Genomic DNA, 19,203 nt, shown 5'->3' with positions numbered 1-19,203 from the left:
TCGGCCGATCAGCGTTGGAAACAACTGGCTTTTTTTCAAATACTGGCCCCAATTGACCATTGCACTTGTTTGCAATCGATTACAAACCTATGAACGGGTACGAGCCAGCTAGACTGGTTCCCTGACCTTACAATTCCCCAATGTATGTAAACTGCTCTGTTTCTTCTTATATATGGAGTCAGGGAATCAGACTACAGGAAAATGATATTTTTTCTTGGTTTTTATAGCATTTTCGAACCCAAAACCTCCAAAAAGTCAGTGTAACTATATTTGCTTTATATTTCCAACCCCCCAATTCCATCCATTTCTCAAAATTACAGCAAAAGCAAATGATGTATATTCCCTTTAAAGAGAAACTTTGAGCAAACACAATTTGGTGGATATCTTTATTTACTTGTTTAAAGATCTGATAAGGGTTTTTGAGTTCTTGTACATTTCAGTTTGTGCACAATCTACATGTATCTGTGTCTTACATTTGCAGGTACCTCAACACTACATTCAACTTGTATTGTCGTGTGCCAAGTGGGACATTAGCACACTTTATACATATATTTCGTTACATTAGAATTACACGCTAACATCCTTTTGCTGGGGAAAAATAATGAAAAAAAAACTCCTTCCGTCTTTTTCTAACTGTTAATTATGTCAGAATGGCATAGCCCCTTGAGACAAAATGTATCTCAAATGAAAGATTTTTCAATGCTCTATCGATTACCCAAAAATCTGAATTTGACTGTCTGACCCATTTTTTGTTTTTGCCCCAAATACCTTCTTCCACGCACCAGATGACATGTTTACATGCATTGTAAATGTTACTGCATGCCTGAAAGCTTGATTCATGTATATATTTCAGTTGAATGTAAATGAAACTGGTGAGTGTGATGTCATGAAATATTTGTGGTGAAAAATCCCCTAAAGATTCAAGGGACAGTCGCAGGCTCGCAGCATAAAATATCTGCTGTTGACGTCACAAGTTTTCACCTATTTTTTTTCATATACATACATGTACATGTGTGAAGTACATGAACCAGGTTTATGCTGTTCAAACAAGCTTGAAAAGATCTCGGAAGCTGCGGCCAAACTGTAGACCCGCTGTAGCCTATAAGTCATGTACATGATGTAAAAGTCTGTTCTTATAATGCACAACTACTCACATGGTCGTGAATGTCAATTGAAAAGGATTCCCATTATTTTGTTGAACGTCAGTTGGTGCATGGAGTGTTTTATAGCACGTGGAACACCCAATTTTGTGTGCAGTACAGTGCCAGTCCCAATGCGAAATGGACCTTGTGACCCAATTTGCCACGACTGCAATTTATTGGTAGCTGGTCGGTAGTGATTGCCAAAAAAAGCATTTGCTGACATTTGTTACTAACCAACGGAGAAACACGATGATTTCTAGAGCTGCTTTCCGGAGCTGAAAATAGCCAATCTTTTAATTTGCTAAGGCTCCTTCAGTCATCGTCAAAAAAAACAATCCATACAATTGTAACATCACCTTAATAATACCCATAAATCAATGCAAAAAGAGAGGAGAATATTTTGGGGGTAGATCAGGACTTAGAGAGAAAACAAAATCTCCTCCATCCCCCTACAAACAACATATGCCCTTCCAATTGAGAAGTACATATGCCTGAAGCTCACATGGATCTCGGAATTAAGACAACACTGAAATGAATCCACTGACCCTGCCCCAGGCAGTGCTTGGGTAGGATTTCCACACATGAATTGGCGTATCGTATTTCATTTTAAACCTCAATTACAAAGTCAATCAAAGTGTTCATTCACCTTGATCTTGCCCTGTGATTCTGAGGAGAGTATTTGACCCATCCTAAGCCCAGTAGTAAGGCTGGGGGAGGGCGGTGAAATGTCCTTTTGCCAGACTCTGCGAAACGGTTTGACGTCATACGGCCATTCATAAGACACTGACCTAGCATTCTTTAGGAGTTGATTCATATGTCACACTCAATACAAGTATGCCAATGATCTCAGATGATCTTTGGTAGGCGGGTGGGAAGGTACATGTATGTTGGCTAGATAAGGGGTGGGGAGGGTGGGGAAATGATTGGGAAAGGACGAGATATTCCTTGGAAACAAGGTACCGGTACATGTCCTGTTTCTGTTCATTTATGAATTTAAGTGAAAACCTTTTTGCTAAAGAATCTCTCATAATGAACAGCTACTCATTCCCAGGGGCTGATCCCACCTGGGTGGGGCTGCTATCTCCCGTTTTCGTTGCTAATTGCCATCAATGCTGATCGAACATTTTTACAATTTCATATTGCAAAAAAGAAGTTACTGAAGCTACAGGTATACATGAATTGTGATAGTGATCTATCAATTCAAGTTTTTAAAATATACAATGTATCAAGTTATAGCTTTCAGTTATTACAATGTATTTACATAAACTGTAGCTGTTGATACAAAGTACTACAGTGATTTTGTGGCCTTCAGCAATTGTTTTATTTCCTCCTAAATACACACTGAAATCTTGCACACAGAATTAAACGTTGTGAAAAGTGGGAAATATTTAATTAAAATCAGTGCCTTATCCAGCTTCAAACCAACCACATTACCCACACAATTTATACACTATACTGCATTACCCAAATGATTTTTCAGGGGTTTTTTTTGGGGGGGGGGGGGTTTAATAAATCTGAAGTAATGGCCAGTTTGCCAAATAAATCTCAGTATCCACATAAACATGTATTTGTACATATAGCCTACCTTAGTTGATATCCATTATCTAATGATACAAATTTATACATTTCAAAAGCTAAAATACACAGAACAGACATTTTGGAGAATCTGCATCCGTCTTTGCTTGGAGGAGTCCTTTCAACGAGCGCTTCAAAATAATGTGGCGGAGGGGGGGGGTGATTATCATTTGAACTGTCCATTAGCAGATATCTGCAACAAGCTGACTAGATGGCATCAATTTTAGAGAAGGAAAAAAGGTTGCAAGTGTGCACATTAAGCAATTTTGCGCAAACTCGAGATCGCGTTTCACTGGAGCGGCACCTTGCTGTGTACTATGCTCCTGATCCTTGCACGCGACAGCGACTTACGAGACCACCAGCAGGGGTAATAAGACCCCCGACATTTAATGGACTGTTGTCCCCGGTCCTTTCATCCATAAGGAAATAGAGGCCTTCAGCAGGCGAGTTTGTCACCGCGTACAATGCACTCAGCTTATAATGCTGGTAATATTGAGGATCAAGAAGTTCAAATATACATTGTACCTGGAAGTTATTCTTACATGTACATGTTACAATCGTCTTCAATATAACTGATGCAAAATAACAGGGGAAGTTTCAAAACGTATTTTTAGGGGAAGATTCAAACAGTATTACCAAGGGATTCAAATTACACTGAAAGTACATTGTCAGTACGTGTGCGCATACTTGTTTCCCTTGGCTAATGAACTGAACGAGGTGGTAAAAATTCAACTTGATGATTGAGACAGAATTTACACAGTCTGCAAACTGAAAGGAATGCAGCGCTCACAAAAATGTGCGATCTACACATCCAAATTGTGAGTTCTTGATAAATTACAGGTCAAGGAAAACACTCATAAATTACACAAAATGAAATTTGTTTGATTCTTCACAGCGGGGTGGTGACATTGGTAAAAATTGAGCGAGGTGGTCACTGAAAGTAGCGAGGTGGGCCGCCTCACATTTGAATGGGCAGGGGAAACACTGAAGTACCGGTACACGCGTTCCTGCCTGGTTTCCAAAGTCTCTGCATTGCCAAACTGCATTCACTTTCACTTTCACTGAGAGAGTTGCCAATTAAAAGTGCCAAGTAAAAATGATCCCCGGTTGTTACCGGTATGTCCAAATTTAATTTTTAACTACAAATACAAGTGAGAACACTTTAAATTTAGATGTTGAGATACCAGTACATACAGTATGTGCATGTATTTGGTGTACATTGTAGCTTGTCATCTTTGTTTTTATCATATTTCCTTTTTGACATTTCCTGAAATTACGGAAGGTGTAATGTGAAAATAAATGGGGCTGATTTTATGTACCGGTAGAGCAGGAAATTGTGAACTATATATAAGCAAGCTTACATGTATTTTCTCAGCAAAGCTCAACTACATGTAGGAACAGTTCGCAAGGGACAAAAACAAACAGCAAATCTTTTCTATCCTACATATACAAATCTGTGTACCGAGTACCTTAACATTACAGTACTTCATTAGGATTCCAAAGTCCCCATTAGTGGACAAAGATAGCACAGCCTAGAAAATCTATCAGTCTGTAAGCATGTAAATTAGTTAATCCAAGGACGCGCGTGACGTGTTGTTCTACTCCAACGCAAATTAAATCTGCAGATGCTGAGTGTTAGCAATTAAAACACAAGCAATTTAAAGGAGGATAGAAAAGGCACCACTGCCTCAACATATTGACAGTGATTGCTAGAGGATTTTGCAGGAATGAGGCAGTAGTCACTGATCACCCCTTCAACTTTCAGGGATCACTTTCAAGAAATAACAGAGGATTTTTCAGGATTGAGGCTGTATGCTATTTTTACATGGAGGCAGTTGGAGGATTTTGCAGGATTGAGGTTACATTCTCACAAAAGTGCCTAGGAAGTAAGGGTTAATTTAGGAGCCAATTTCAGGAGGATTTGTTCCTTATCGTGCTTTAAATCTGTCGGAAATGACTTGTCTTTCACACCAAGGTCAGACACCCAACAATCCAAACTGCCCTCTGATGAGACCTCTGTCAATCACCTTTCGGCCCCCTCGCAAACGTTTGTTTGTTCATCCTCTCAAAAAGATTATTTGATCAACAAATATTCTTCATGACAGAACCCTCACGCAGAGGCTATCTCAGATGCTTCGTCTTGAAATACACTTCCCCTGAAGCTTTGCTAAACCTTATCAAAACAGAATGCAGGAATCCCAATCGTGCTGGACAGTAATTGGGTTAGAGGATGAACCACTAGTTGTTTTGTCCCTGTTGCGCATCGATGTTTTGTCTGGAGGACTAGGGGTTAGGAAATAAAAATATCCAATGACATGCGATACACACATCATATATTTTTATCTATTTTAAATACATTTTTTTAATACACAAGTTACTCCGCGCTATACAATCTATGGTGCCTGCTTTGTGCTGTATGCGCACACAAGTTCATGCACGCAGTGTGTGCCTCCCACTGGAGTTTTCAAAAGTGCTACAAAGCGCCTCTACCGTTCAGTGCACAGAGTCCAAGTAAAGTTGACATTCTGAGTATTCCGTGTACTTAAAAGGGAATGTACATCATTGGCTTTTGCTGTAATTTTCAGAAATGAACTATTTGAGGGGTTAATAGATCAAATATTGTTTAACTGACGTTTGAAATTTTGTGTTTCGAAAATGCTTCAAAAACCAAGAAAAACAAAAATTGTTTAAGTAGTCTGGTTCCCTGACTCCACTAAAGATAAAATGGATCAATTTAGATCTTACGCAAAAACAAGGAGAGTTTTTTTTTTTCAAAGTGATCATCAGACCTGTTTACGTTGTGCTTTTAACGCACCATGCTCCATTTAACGTAACGGAAGCAGCGGATGTGTGCGTGCATGTAAACGTACTGTAGTGTAGAACCGTGCAACGTGAAACTTTAAAAATTGCACTTTGTATCATTAAAATACCAAGCGGTTACTAAGATAATAACATGCATGCCCGACAAACTTAGTCTAGACTGAAGTACGCTCTGCTGTTCTGCATTTAAAGTAGATGTCTACACACATGCCAACTTGCATCTCTTGTTAACCGTTCAATGTACCGAGGTACCGGGCAAGCTTTGCGTTACAAATCGAAGAATAAACGGGAGACTTAGGAATTCTAATGGATTCTGGATACATGAACTGAACAAATATCATTAAGCGAACCCTTAGCTACAAGTAGAAATAAATGTCATCATTTATCAAAACTGTTACAAATAGATTTTGATGTTTCCACCGTCTCGGCAAACTCGATATATATTTTTTTGTTCTGCGCAAGAATCTGAAGATTACTTAATGTTATTTCCTTTTTTTAATAATTCATTCCACTCAAGAAACATTGGAAGAATACTTTGAAAAATTAAGGCTTCTGAAAACTGGCTGGTATTTTCCACAAAAGAATCCTTCTACATCCAAAATTATTGGTAACAAATTCTCCCTCTAGAATGTAGTCTCAATGCAGTTTGCATTTGCTATAGACGTGACTATTTTCATCTCTCAATCATTTCTGCCCCTTCTTTAATAACAGGCACAATTTACAGGAAATAGATATTTCAGATGCACTTTAAGGGTGCAAGGTGTCATTAAAAAAAAAGCACGCCATGGCTTTATTTGACGCCGACTCACTCAACTGTGAGACGCTCACGCAGTTTAATTTAATGACTGCGCGACATTTTGTTGTCGGCAGGGAGTATCCCATGACTTGGATAAGTTGGATGTGAAAATGAATCTGATAGGACTTGCAGAGTGCAGCTGGACTGGGGAATAAGAGCTCTGCAAGGGATAATTGAGCACGCCGCATGCTTCAGTATTATGTGATTTACTGCATTACATCATACGTGTTACATGTTATCCCAATATCATGCCCAGCGTTGTCCTTATAATGTTCGCTTTATATGATGTAGCATTTCATGTATGCCATGATTTGCCAGTACAAAACTACTGCTGCAGTTGGTAACTTTTTCAGAATTTGAACACCTACCAAGTCATCCAAAGGCTTTCAACTTAACAGTTATTACAGGCATTGCTTAGAAAACAAACACATGTTACCATGCTCATGCACATATCTCAATGCATTATTACATTGGAGGTGTACGTGCATTTCAGCATGTTGAATAAAATTATCGACATGTGCAACAGCATGGTACGCCCGGTAACTTGGTTCAGTAATTACATACATTATTGTACAAATGTCCATGTATGTCTCTGTTACGCAGTGTTCTATTCGAGTCCATCACAAGTCCTTTCACAAGTCCAGTCACAAGTCCTTCCACAAGTCCTTCCACAAGTCCAGTCATGTCCTTTCATGTAAGTCCAGTCACAAGTAACTGGATGAACAATGACAAAGTAATGCTTCTGTAACAGTTCATGTGAATAGCTACAGGCCTACAGTGACTTGACTTGTGACTGAAAAACTTGTGATGGACTTTGTGCATGTGATGGACTTGCAGGGACTCGAATACAAAGTATTAATGTGCGAGTAGGCCTATACTCCAGCGAAGGTTTCTGCACAGTACAGGAAGATGATGATAACACTGATGTACGTACATTTTTCAAATTTACGTATTCCGTGCAAATGGTAACTAGGTCAGTCTAAACATAGAGCAATGGTCTAAACAACACACAACAAGGTGTGATGCCATTGAATATTTTTAATTCAGTACATAACAAGTCAGGTGTGTTTACAAACACAAATGCCCCGCAACCGTGACTGTTCCCATGACATAACACCACTCTTTTAACATCAACTTACATGTACCTTGGTCACATGGAACGTTCATTAATTGACAGCATTAGTGTCTTCTGTAGGTTTTATATGAATTAATCCCCAATCCCTATGATCTCAGAATAAATACAAGATTTCTATAGTTTTTAGCCACTGTGACCTTGACCCTTGACCTTTCGGCCCCAAATGCAATAGGCTTCTTAGGACTGCCAAGGACAATCCACAAACCAAATTTGAAGTTCATATGTAAAGTATATCTCAAGTTATCACGCTGACAAAATTTCTATTGTTTCAGCCACTGTGACCTTGACCCTTGACCTTTCGGCCCCAAATGCAATAGGCTTCTTAGGATTACCAAGAACAATCCACAAACCAAATTTGAAGTTCATATGTTAAGTATTTCTCAAGTTATCGCGCTGACAAGATTTCTATTGTTTTAGCCACTGTGAACTTGACCCTTGACCTTTTGGCCCCAAATGCAATAGGCTTCTTAGGATTACCAAGAACAATCCACAAACCAAATTTGAAGTTCATATGTTAAGTATTTCTCAAGTTATCGCGCTGACAAGATTTCTATTGTTTTAGCCACTGTGAACTTGACCCTTGACCTTTTGGCCCCAAATGCAATAGGCTTCTTAGGATTACCAAGAACAATCCACAAACCAAATTTGAAGTTCATATGTTAAGTATTTCTCAAGTTATCGCGCTGACAAGATTTCTATTGTTTTAGCCACTGTGAACTTGACCCTTGACCTTTCGGCCCCAAATGCAATAGGCTTCTTAGGATTACCAAGAACAATCCACAAACCAAATTTGAAGTTCATATGTTAAGTATTTCTCAAGTTATCGCGCTGACACGATTTATCCGGACACACACACCCACACACCCACCCACCCACCCACCCACCCACCCACCCACCCACCCACCCACCCACCCACCCACCCACCCACCCACCCACCCACCCACCCACCCACCCACCCACCCACCCACCCACCCACCCACCCACCCACCCACCCACCCACGGAAGGACAAGGCGGAAACAGTATGCCCCTTCGGCTTCGCCGCGGGGCATAAAAATATGACAAAATATGAAGAATACACTTCTTATTCATATTTGCCAGAAAACCTTCTGACGAGATACAAATTGTCTCCCTTTTGTCTCCCAAATTGATGCATAAAAAGTAGTTAACAAACTTTATCTCGTCTGAAAGTTTTTGATTGTTTTGACTGTGCATGGAGACAATTTATTTTTGCATGTCTCATCCCCCCTTTCATGACGACAGTCGGGAAAATTTCCTCTCACTAGGGCTAGGACTGGGAACAGACGCAGATGAATGGATGCCCTGATTCCAACCAGGTCTACCGAGGGAGGCTTCAAAACGCATTACGGCGCTCATTTATCATCATCATTCAGTTTCTCTCGACTGTAATGCCATCGTGTCTTCTCACGATAATCTATACCGCACACGATGCTGCTGGAAGAATAATTTCTAATTGAACCACGCAATGCCGGTTGTTTTTCTGATGAAGTCCATGGGTAAACTTCAGGGACTGTAAGATCTTCCTTACCGATGAGTGTACGACGAGTTCTCACAGATTCTGACGCGTTCCGCAATAAAATTGAAGACAGACTCCAAGCTGTTGATACCCAGCAATTTATTGATCAAAACAGTAAAACAGCTAAAAACGGCTAAAACGTTTAAAACAGTAACAACGGTAGAAAAACTGTTTCCTTGCGTACACTCAAACTACAATGTCGCCTACACCTACATATGTACATATACCGGCATGTGTACAAATGTGTACAAATGTGAACAAATCTAAAAAGTTCTATATACATGTGCAATGTAGGCCTTCCCCTCACTCTTGAACAAACTCAGCCCACAGCCATGAATTCAAAAACAGCAAACAAACTAAAATGACCCACAACAAACACTATTCAACCCTGCAAATTAATGGGGGATGACCAAACATCAATACCAGTAAATAAACGTAAAAGATCTACAATAGGGAGTAACACAAAGCACTTCGGCGGGTAGGAGTGCCCACAGACCATACACCTCAATGGATTCCCAACAATGCCTTCACAATGTGGGTGTCCACTTTGTGCCCTCTCCATTTCAGATTAAAGTTTTACAATTTTCTAGGGAGCAAAGGTTTTTTGTGTTTTCCTAGCAGGGATCAAGGACCTGTTTTATCGACTGGAAGAATTCTAACTTTTGGAGAAAGGTTGTTTGGTTACTTTAGGAGGGAAATGACCTGCTTGTGTGGCACTAAATCTGACAAAAGGAAGAACGGGTGTGATGTGAAGATGCAACTTGTGGAAGAATTTGGGTGAATTTCAAAGAAGCTGTTCGGGATGTGATGAAGATTTTTCATATGGAGCTCGATACTGTGGTTTCACTGTGCTACATATTTATTTACATACATGTACTTTGTATACCAACAATCAATCAAACTTTATACAAACAGTAAATTTGAAGGGTACATTGTAAAGTCCTCTTTTTATTCTTTAGTGATAAAAAAAGAGTTAGCTGAAGTAGTATGGTTGACAGTATTCGCTAGCAAGCCACAAAAGATGACTCACATGTACTTTGTACGTACGTACACAGATACATGTATGAACATCATGACACATGTGAAGGAATACATGTACAATGTACATGTGCATACTATGGAACCAGGATTATTATGGACAGAAATAAGCAATACTGTAAAATGTGAGTAACACAAGTTGCTATAAAATAGTAACCATTTTCAGTAATTTGAAAATGGGGACGAGTGTAATTTTTATCAGACTGAAACTTTAGTTGGAAACACAAAAATGCTGAATTAAACTAATTTTCTGGCAAAATCAATGTGCGTGCTATAAGGTTAAAAAAAACAAAAGAAACATATTGGCAAAGTTCCAGCATAAAGAAAGAATAAACTTCCTCCATGGTTCAAGCTTGTTCCCCAGCTGTACAGTGCACTACCAATTGGTACACCATAAAGTCCATACATCACAAAGAACATTGGTAAACACCGGAATAGCTAAGTAGAATCCTAAACACAGTTACACGCAAATCCTTTCATGCTGAAATTCACTTGTTGACAGATTTTGGAAAAGCTGTTTGCAGAGGACAGCAAATCAAACCAACAGCCTACTTTTGTTTGTTTTTCATTTTTCAACAGGGAATATTTTCTATTCTACAAAATCCGAAAACTGCAGTTACTTCAATGTCGGTAGAAATACAAGTTACACTTAACCCCATTTTTCCAGTAATTTGTTTTAAAAATAAAACTTCTTGATCTGATACAAGAAGGGATAAAAGTGAGGAAATGCTTAAATGTAAATGTCAAGATCTCAACAACAGCAAAGTCACGATTCGTATCAATCCTCACAAATTCTAGGCCATGATCAATCCATTGTGAGAACAGACAGCCACTTTCAACACCGAAACGTGTCTAATTAAAGGTTGCAGAGTAATTCGTACACAACCTACACATATGTACATGTACATGTACACACGTGTACTTAAACCACGGAGGAAGGCCTCCATGCTTTAACCAACACTTCTCAGAGAGGCTTAACTTTAAGACCGTTCAATTCCCTGCAAGTTGGCTGTAGCTTATAATGTTAAATGTATCACGGTCACCTAGTGCCCTATAATCCTGCAGGTCAATAAAAAGAATCCCCCTTTGTTGGCACCCAGACCAAACTAGTCAGTCTTGGGAATAGTGCCAAGGAATTATTTGCCTCTCGGTAGGCCCATTTTTCAGGCCTATGGTCGACGCTCACATCCCTCCCCCAACATTTTTTTAATCCACTGTGCACACAGCGAGATGAGAATTGTGCATTGTAAACGCAGACGGCTAATATTTGCTGTGAGGATGGCACACACTGCCAACGAATGAGAATTAAAGACGGGTTATATTCAACTTCAGCAAAAGTAGATGGAAGACATACCTGTACACATCCACAGACTATAAAGTACTCGTTTGGATTGTTGCAGGGATAGACAGTGGCCAGAGCAGCATATTTTACGGAATTCCAAAAGCAGAAAATATTTACTTAATGAGAAAAAATAGCCAAGGATAGGCCCACAAACACTATTTTTATTGCCGATTGTTACGGTTTATGATTCTGATTTACGTATATATCTGATTTATTTTTGTGTTTAGAATTTTCCAAAGGAAATCTTGACCAGACATGACGGTGTCATTTTACATCTAAGTTAAAGGCTGTCTTCCCCCCCCCCCCCCAACAAGCCCATCCCCAACCCAAATCCCCACCCCAAGAATTCAGGTATTTACAGACAAAATACAACGTAAATGTACACATAGTCTATGACATGCACATTGTACTTTCTAAAAGGAAGCCTTTCATTTCACAATTTTGTTTAAGTAAATGAAACTAAATCTGTATTATTGCAGGGAAACAACTGCTAATCATTGCAGATCTAAATGTACATAACTGAGACCCTAAAGCTGTCTGTGCTAATTTCAAAGAAATTTGTCCGGAGTTTGTGTACATGATTTACACAACGTGATATATTTTTTGGACAAGCAGGCATTCCATATCCAGAATATTTCTTCCAGTCATAAACATCCAGTTCAATAAGATTAATGGCAGTGATACATAAAATCAGCGCAAGAAAAACAAGGATGTGTTGCACATGTATGCACACTGCACATACAAACAGATCAAACCATGCACGTCATAGCTGATTCAGAGACGACGAAGTCATCTTGTGGAACATTCAGGTTTCATCACTTTCACAGACTTATTTTGGTGAAATTGCTCATCGGAATGAGTAATGTTTTACTGTGAATGGTCCCCATAAATTTAATTACGTTGCACGTCTCTTTTGGCTGATTCAAGCTCTACAGACATGTATGGGCATCGGGGCATACGTGAAAAATGGGACGCACATGTTCACTTACTAATCTCACATAAATTGTGCTCATCTGGCAAATGTATTCCAATTAAATCAGTACACATTTAAATCAATTAAACTACATGTAGTGCACATACATGTACATGTACATGTTGTATGCATTGTAGTTACAAATCGATCTCATATTTAAATTTTAAATATATATAAATATTGCATGAACCCAAAATTGGACCCCAAAAATCTACTCTTCCCAGGCTGTGCCAGGGTGCATTGTACTTTAAAAATTGCCGAATCAAACTGAACCTCCTGCTGTCTGAACAGTCACAGACAGTCAAAAAATCAATCCACTTCCCCTGCCATGCCTTTTTGCACAGGCTAGTCACCATCAGTCAGATCATATTCCAGCAAGCACTGTGACAAGTCAAATTCCATCAACAGACAATTTAAGAAAGTAACTAGCTGGCTAATCAATCACCTTCTGTCAAGGCAAAGCTGTATCAAGTTACATGACCAGTCACAGCCAGTCAATCCTGCTTTAATTCATGTAGGCTAAGAGAGCTCTTAACTGTTAAAACAGTCACTTGAGTGATATTGACTGCTGGCGCTGGGATACTAGGTGTGTTGAATTAGACCTAGCCAGAGAGGGTTTAAGTGTCATCTGAAATACGTTTGATATCTCGCTTTGACAGCCCAATTAAACATTGTTAACATCAGTTTTACTTTTCACCAAGTATTACCTGTTTTCAAAAAGTTCTTTGTGATACCGTCATATTTTTTACTATTTGCTCAAAAGACAGTATATGTACCTGGTTCACCTTTTCATGTGGTTTTGGGCAATACAATTGTCGTGTCCGTGCAACAAGGTCGTATCTCCTAAAATGGCCTGTGAGAACGCAAGTTTTCAATGTCAAAAGGTTGTATCTCGCTTAAAATAACCTGAATGCACAACATATGTACACACAAAGTCAATGGAGGTAGTGATATGCCCTTGTTGCACAGAGTGTATTTGCACGAGATACGACTTTGTTGCAGAATCGAGTTACAACCTTGTTGCACTGACGCGATAAATTGTTTTCTTTGAATGACTTTTTTTATTTTATAATATTGGTTTTATTTGTTTTGTTTAATTAGGAAGTTTGATTTCCCTGGAACTGCAAAATCCCATGTGAGTCACCTTTGTTCAAAACCAAAGATTTTTCAACAATAAAATATAATCAACACAGAGTCAATGTGTACACAATGCGTGAAACTATCGCTGAGTCATTGTGCACTTTTTATTAAACTGAAAACCGGTGAGGCCACAGCACCATCTGAAACCTGTGGAATTGACAAGCTAAAACGAGTCAAGACGTATTGCTCATCCTGAATATAATAAGTTCATGCCCTACAATGAGACCATGTGCAATTTCAGATGCTGACTCTACAAAGTACACTTCAACCTTTAAGGGACCAAGCAATGATTTTTTCTTTGGAATTTTATTGTGTGCAAGTTTCTACTCCTATTAAATGTATGAAAGCTAGTTGACATCCCTTTTTGGTTAATTTGATTGAAAAACTGTGCACCTCTAAAATGTTCCATTGTTTTCCGGACATCTGAGGGCGTTGTTGCTGTGATGTCATTTCAGGAAGACAAAGTTCAGTTTAAGGTTTTTTTCTGTTACATTGAAACTGGCTTACTGCCCTGTCACAACAACAAGTTATTAAAGAAAAGAAAATCTACCGGTATGCCAGCAAAGTTATCCAAAATCCAGGCGACTTTTGGTGCAGAAATAGCCGTAAACATTTAACACTGAACACTTAACCTTCAACACTGAACAGTGTGGGTGGATAAAACAGAAAGATGGATGAAGTGATGCTCACAAATGGACGGGGAAAACAAATTGGCTTTTGCAAAACAAGCCTAACGTATAAACAATTCAAGGAATACTGACAGGATTCCAATAAAAAAAATAAAACCAGTGAAGCTGTAAATCCATAGTGAACAAATGTGCCCCCATATGTTGGTCACTTTTTTTGGATTTAAAGGGACACTAGGTCCTGGTACTGGGCCAATTGGGCTACAAAACGCACTCTGAACGAGATGATGTTAATCGGAAATAACATTTAAAGTAGGATATAAACATCCGCACAATTAAATCCTTTCAAAACTGGGCGTTTTTGTGTTATTCCTGTATTATGTGTGCGAGAACGAATTTCGGGGTCCACTTTTGCGACCCCATAAATTTGAGCTGTTTAGATGGTAGTTGTGATTTCATTCGCAAAGTGTTCGCCTTTTGCGGACGTTGAAGAAACCATTTTTTTTTTTTTTGCATTGGTGATTGGTCACCGCTGTTTCCGAGACACACAACGTGTATATCCTACACTGAGAACAACACGAAAAACGTATTTGTACTCCGTCATGTCCGATGTAAACAAGCGGGGTTTTTTTTGTCTTTTCTCGGGAACACTAAGACATTAGGTTGGTTTCCTTTCAAGCAGATGTTTGAAATAGGCTAAGTAAACAATCCAAAACAAAAAAATTTTCAGGGATTTCCGGACCCAGTGCCCCTTTAAGGGGAGTGGGCGTAAAATAGGGTGCCCAAAGGCTAAAGCACACATGCAGGCAATAAACAGGAAATCAATTAAAATCTAGTAGAACAAGCAGAACGGGTGTTTATTTTTTATTTAAAAGCTAATGGTTTCCGTCAATCTCAATAATGGGATGAGCCAGGTTATTTAGTGTAATTATCAATCACTGTTAACAGTAATGGTAAATAAATTGTCAGAAAAGGATTGATCGTAAATACTGGCTTTTCAGTCTGAGCATGGAGCTATAAAAAGGAGGTACATTTGTTTTGGCCATTTATTTTCAATTCATCACCTCCGAAATGAGTGGTTTCTCTATATTTTAGACCTTTCTACATGTAAATGTTTTCTTATTCGTATTATTTTTTACTGCACTTAGGAAAATTGGACAATATGCATACATACATTTTGTAATTTAGACAGATTAAAATTCTGCATGACAGGCATGTTTACGTACTTGTGCACTAAGGATTGATTCATGTATGGTGCTGTGCATTTATTGGAATTTTTAACTACAATGTACAGCGTGCAACGCCAAAGCACTTTGACTAAAACACTTCCTGAGCAATTAATCAATGGCACATTGCAATTAACAGGATGGCATGTCAAAATTAGCCAAAATGGAAACACTTAGTAGATCAATACTGGCTGGGCTTTATCCAGTCTTGAATACATACATGGGTACGTGCCATTGTACTGCAAAAATATATGACGGATGTTAGGACTGGGACCGATTTAATGTAACTTGTTTATCGCGGTCACTTCCTTATCCAGGAGAACTTCCTTATCATACAAGTTCTTGTATGTCAGAATCAAAGGGCGCGTTTGATCAGCTCAACCCGGTCGACTCGGGTAAAGGCAGACAGGTTAGCCATGACAGCCCTGCTAATCAAACGCTCAAACGCAGGCCATCATGTTCCTCATGTGACGTTCGTAGCTGTGGCCGTAGCCATTTACAAAACACTGCTGTTCTGTCAAACGTAGAAAGTTACAACAACAGGCTGGAAGTATAGTCTCTAAAGTTACAATGAGATCATGTTTAGACTTCAAATAATTTTTTTATCTTTCCCGCTGTCCGGCCGCATTATCTGTCCATTTCTTTGAATGAACAATGTGTTCGAGTGACGCATAATTTCCACCACTGACTCCGCTCCTCGAGCAGGGTCCGGTCTGTGTTGGCTGAACCGTGTGAGCCCCGAAAATGACATCAGAGCTATTAAAATACACGGGGCTACCCCATGTCGCCCCCGGTGAGCTAATCGAACGCACGTTACTATTTGTCAAAAAGTTGCACTTTTGGGGGGCTTAATTTACTGCAAATTGCTGTCATTTAAAATGCAGTTTTTGGACTTCTAACATTCAGCATGAATTATATAATTATGATTTTTTTTTTTAATGAAAGTGAAAACCTCGCAATGAACAGGAAATAACGTCAGTGTGTAAAACAAGATGACAAGTATAAGAAAAATATTTATGGTTTCAAGACGTCTTGAAAAAGGATGGTTTTATTACATCTGAAAGTGAAATTACACTGAAGAACATTTAAACATTACTAAGATATTTTGCCAGAGGCCTGAGCATATGTACACGTTCATGTACATGTACGTATGCGTTACTTCACATTTTGTGAATAATTTGTTAACTAAGGACGTGCATGCTAATTGTGCCTCCTGGCAAAATGGGAAAACCAATACATTTGCACTTATATTACTGATCTTAAACAAATAAAGCAGAAAACTGGTTAACGCATAAAAAATTCCAGTTTGAATACAAATTAACCCTCCGGCTGTCTGAACAGTCACAAGAAGTCAAAACAAATCAATCTTCTTCCCCTGCCATGCCTTTTACATAGGCCAGTCACCAACATTCAGATCAAATTTCAAGCAAGCACTGTGACTAGTCAAATTCAGTCAGTAGGCACAACTGGCTTATCAATCACCTACGGTCAAAGCAAAGCTGTACCAAGTTACATAAAAAGTCACAGCCAGTCAATCTTGCTTCATGTTGAAAACAGTCACTTGATTGATTTTGACTGAAAGGACAACTTTGCTCAGAATATATGTTTGCATAGGAGGGTTAATAAAATCCCCCCCCCCCCCAACAATGCTTACTGAATACCTGTTCCTTCTATTTAGGCTCTTGAAAATCTTGATTCAGACAATCATTGATATTTGAATACTACGCATTTCAATGATTTTTTTACAGTCAATTTTTAAAAAAGATTTTAAATGTTCCTGTACATTTTAAAGGTTTTAAATGTTCCTGTACAATTTGTCACGAAATGAAAAACCTACATTGTAAGAGTTCATTTATAAACAAGAAGAGAATTCATTTTTTATGACATTCTTAATTTATTTAACAAATACCGGGATTGTATCAATCACTGACTCACCTTGTGTGTCATACATGAGACTCTCTGGAGATCGGACTGACGTTTCCGTCGCTGGAATTCCGGCCGGTGCTCCGATGGTAAGTAGGGTCATCGGGGTTGAGCACCATCCTATCAATGGACTCGCTCTTGGCTGTTACAAGAGGAAAAGCGTTCTTGGCCCGGTTGACCGACAGGTGTTCGCTGCTGCGACTCTTGAATCGCGTCTTGTCCCGCGACGTCAGGGCCTCCACTCTCTTGTTGTATATCCGGTTTCGGATGTCCGCATCCTGTTCTTTCTCCACCTCATCAATTCGCGCTTCTCGCATGACTTTCAGTATGTAGTCCCGGAGGGACTCTAGCGGGTCGCTAGCAGGTTCCGAGAGGGAGGCGGCCCGTCTCTCCATCGCGTCGTTGTCTTTTGCGCTGAAGCGCGGCGTCTCAGGCACCGGGTAGATCTGGTCAAACTTGGAGTAGTTAATGTCGTACTGTTTGTCGTTCTCGCTCTTCAGAAAGACCACAGAGCTGGCGAAGCGGTGGCCCCACATTATCTCCGGGGGGAGGTAGGAGGTCCGGGCCTGCGTGGTTAGACCTGTCTGCTCGACGATGCCTTCTAAGATGACGACAATCTCGAAGTCAGCGTTGTCCAGCCCCTTCGCAGTGTATTCGTACAATGGACTGTCTTGGTTGATTTCGTGGCATATTATAAGGGGCCATACTAGAAATATCCTGTCCTCTCCTGTGTCGAACTCTAAATCCATGTTGAAACTGTGCAGTGGAATGATTTCCCCTTCAGCAGTGACCCGCGGTTTGATGAGGTATGCCCGTAAGTGGGCTTCAAAGAGGTGGGAGTTGCGAATGTCGCCCACGCGAAACATAAAGCAGAATCGTCCATCGCGCTGAGCAATCACGGCGTTTTTACTGAATTTGAGCGTGGCAGCCCGCTTCTTCGGGCGAGCGATCTTCGCAAATATGCAGCCGATCATCACAGCGTCTATCAAACAACTTACGACGGACTGAATGACGACGACGAGTATTGCGTGAGGGCAGGCTTCAGTCACACTCCTGCCACCATAACCAATAGTCGTTTGCGTTTCCACTGAAAACAGAAAGGAGGCTGTGAAGGAATCAACGTTTTCTACGCATGGTTGCCATTCTGGGTCTGTGACGTTATGACTCTGATAGTAAAGATCCCCGTGGGCTGCAGCGATTATAACCCACACGATGCCAAAGAGGAACCAACTGAGCACGTACGCCAATGTGAACACGCTCAGGTTGTAGCGCCACCGCAGGTCAATCAAGGTGGTGAACATGTCGGCGAACAAGCGCGCGCCCAAGTTCTTTACGTGGGTGTGTTCGACATTGCAGACGCCGTCCTTGCTAACCAAGCGCTGCATCTGCTTGCGTCGTCGCAGCTTGCGACGCAGCCGGTAGGACCGCACCGACTCCTTCCGCTCATGGTGGTTGGGTAGGTTTGGAGCGATGCCGTTGCTGCTGTAGGCGCTCTCCGACGAGTCGCTGATGTTGCTGCCGCGCCGTTCTTCAATGGTCTCATTTTTGTCTTCCAGCATGTTCAGCCGCTCTTCGTTACTCTGCTGCATCTTCCTGGCTTTCAATCTTCAACCCCAAGCTCATATCCCAAAGGAATTGGTCTGCAATTTGGCTTGCCAACACAAAATCTGACAAATGTCCCTCTAATCAGGCAGTTTAGAGTCACAGGAGAACACTACCCTTTGAAGAGACTACTGCAAATCCACTGACTTGATCTGTTGGATTTAAAGGATTTTGAGCAGATGTTAGAAGTGCAAAATACATTTGAGAAAAAATACATTAAACAAACCCACACTTGAACGTAAATGAAAAATAGACTCATAATGTATGGTACATACCGTTACTTGGATTTAAAAAAAATTAGAAACTTGGGAGGCGTACATGTACTAGTTG

The 19,203-nt window shown here is 40.0% G+C and overlaps 1 protein-coding gene across 2 annotated transcripts in view; it reads right to left on the bottom strand.

Moving 5' to 3' along the window:
- LOC119722335 (G protein-activated inward rectifier potassium channel 3-like) overlaps positions 1-19,203 on the bottom strand; it is a 32,538-nt gene that overhangs the window by 10,273 nt on the left and 3,062 nt on the right. For both annotated transcript variants that reach the window (XM_038192386.1, XM_038192385.1), the window contains one exon: positions 17,284-19,025. In XM_038192386.1, coding sequence (XP_038048314.1) covers positions 17,292-18,860 — 1,569 coding nt within the window. In that variant the 5' untranslated portion in view covers positions 18,861-19,025 and the 3' untranslated portion in view covers positions 17,284-17,291. The remainder of the gene's footprint in view (positions 1-17,283; positions 19,026-19,203) is intronic.

The sequence above is a fragment of the Patiria miniata genome, unplaced genomic scaffold (assembly GCF_015706575.1).
Source record: "Patiria miniata isolate m_02_andy unplaced genomic scaffold, ASM1570657v1 HiC_scaffold_15, whole genome shotgun sequence".
In the NCBI taxonomy this organism is placed as follows: domain Eukaryota; kingdom Metazoa; phylum Echinodermata; class Asteroidea; order Valvatida; family Asterinidae; genus Patiria; species Patiria miniata.
This window is presented reverse-complemented; position numbering and strand designations above follow the sequence as displayed.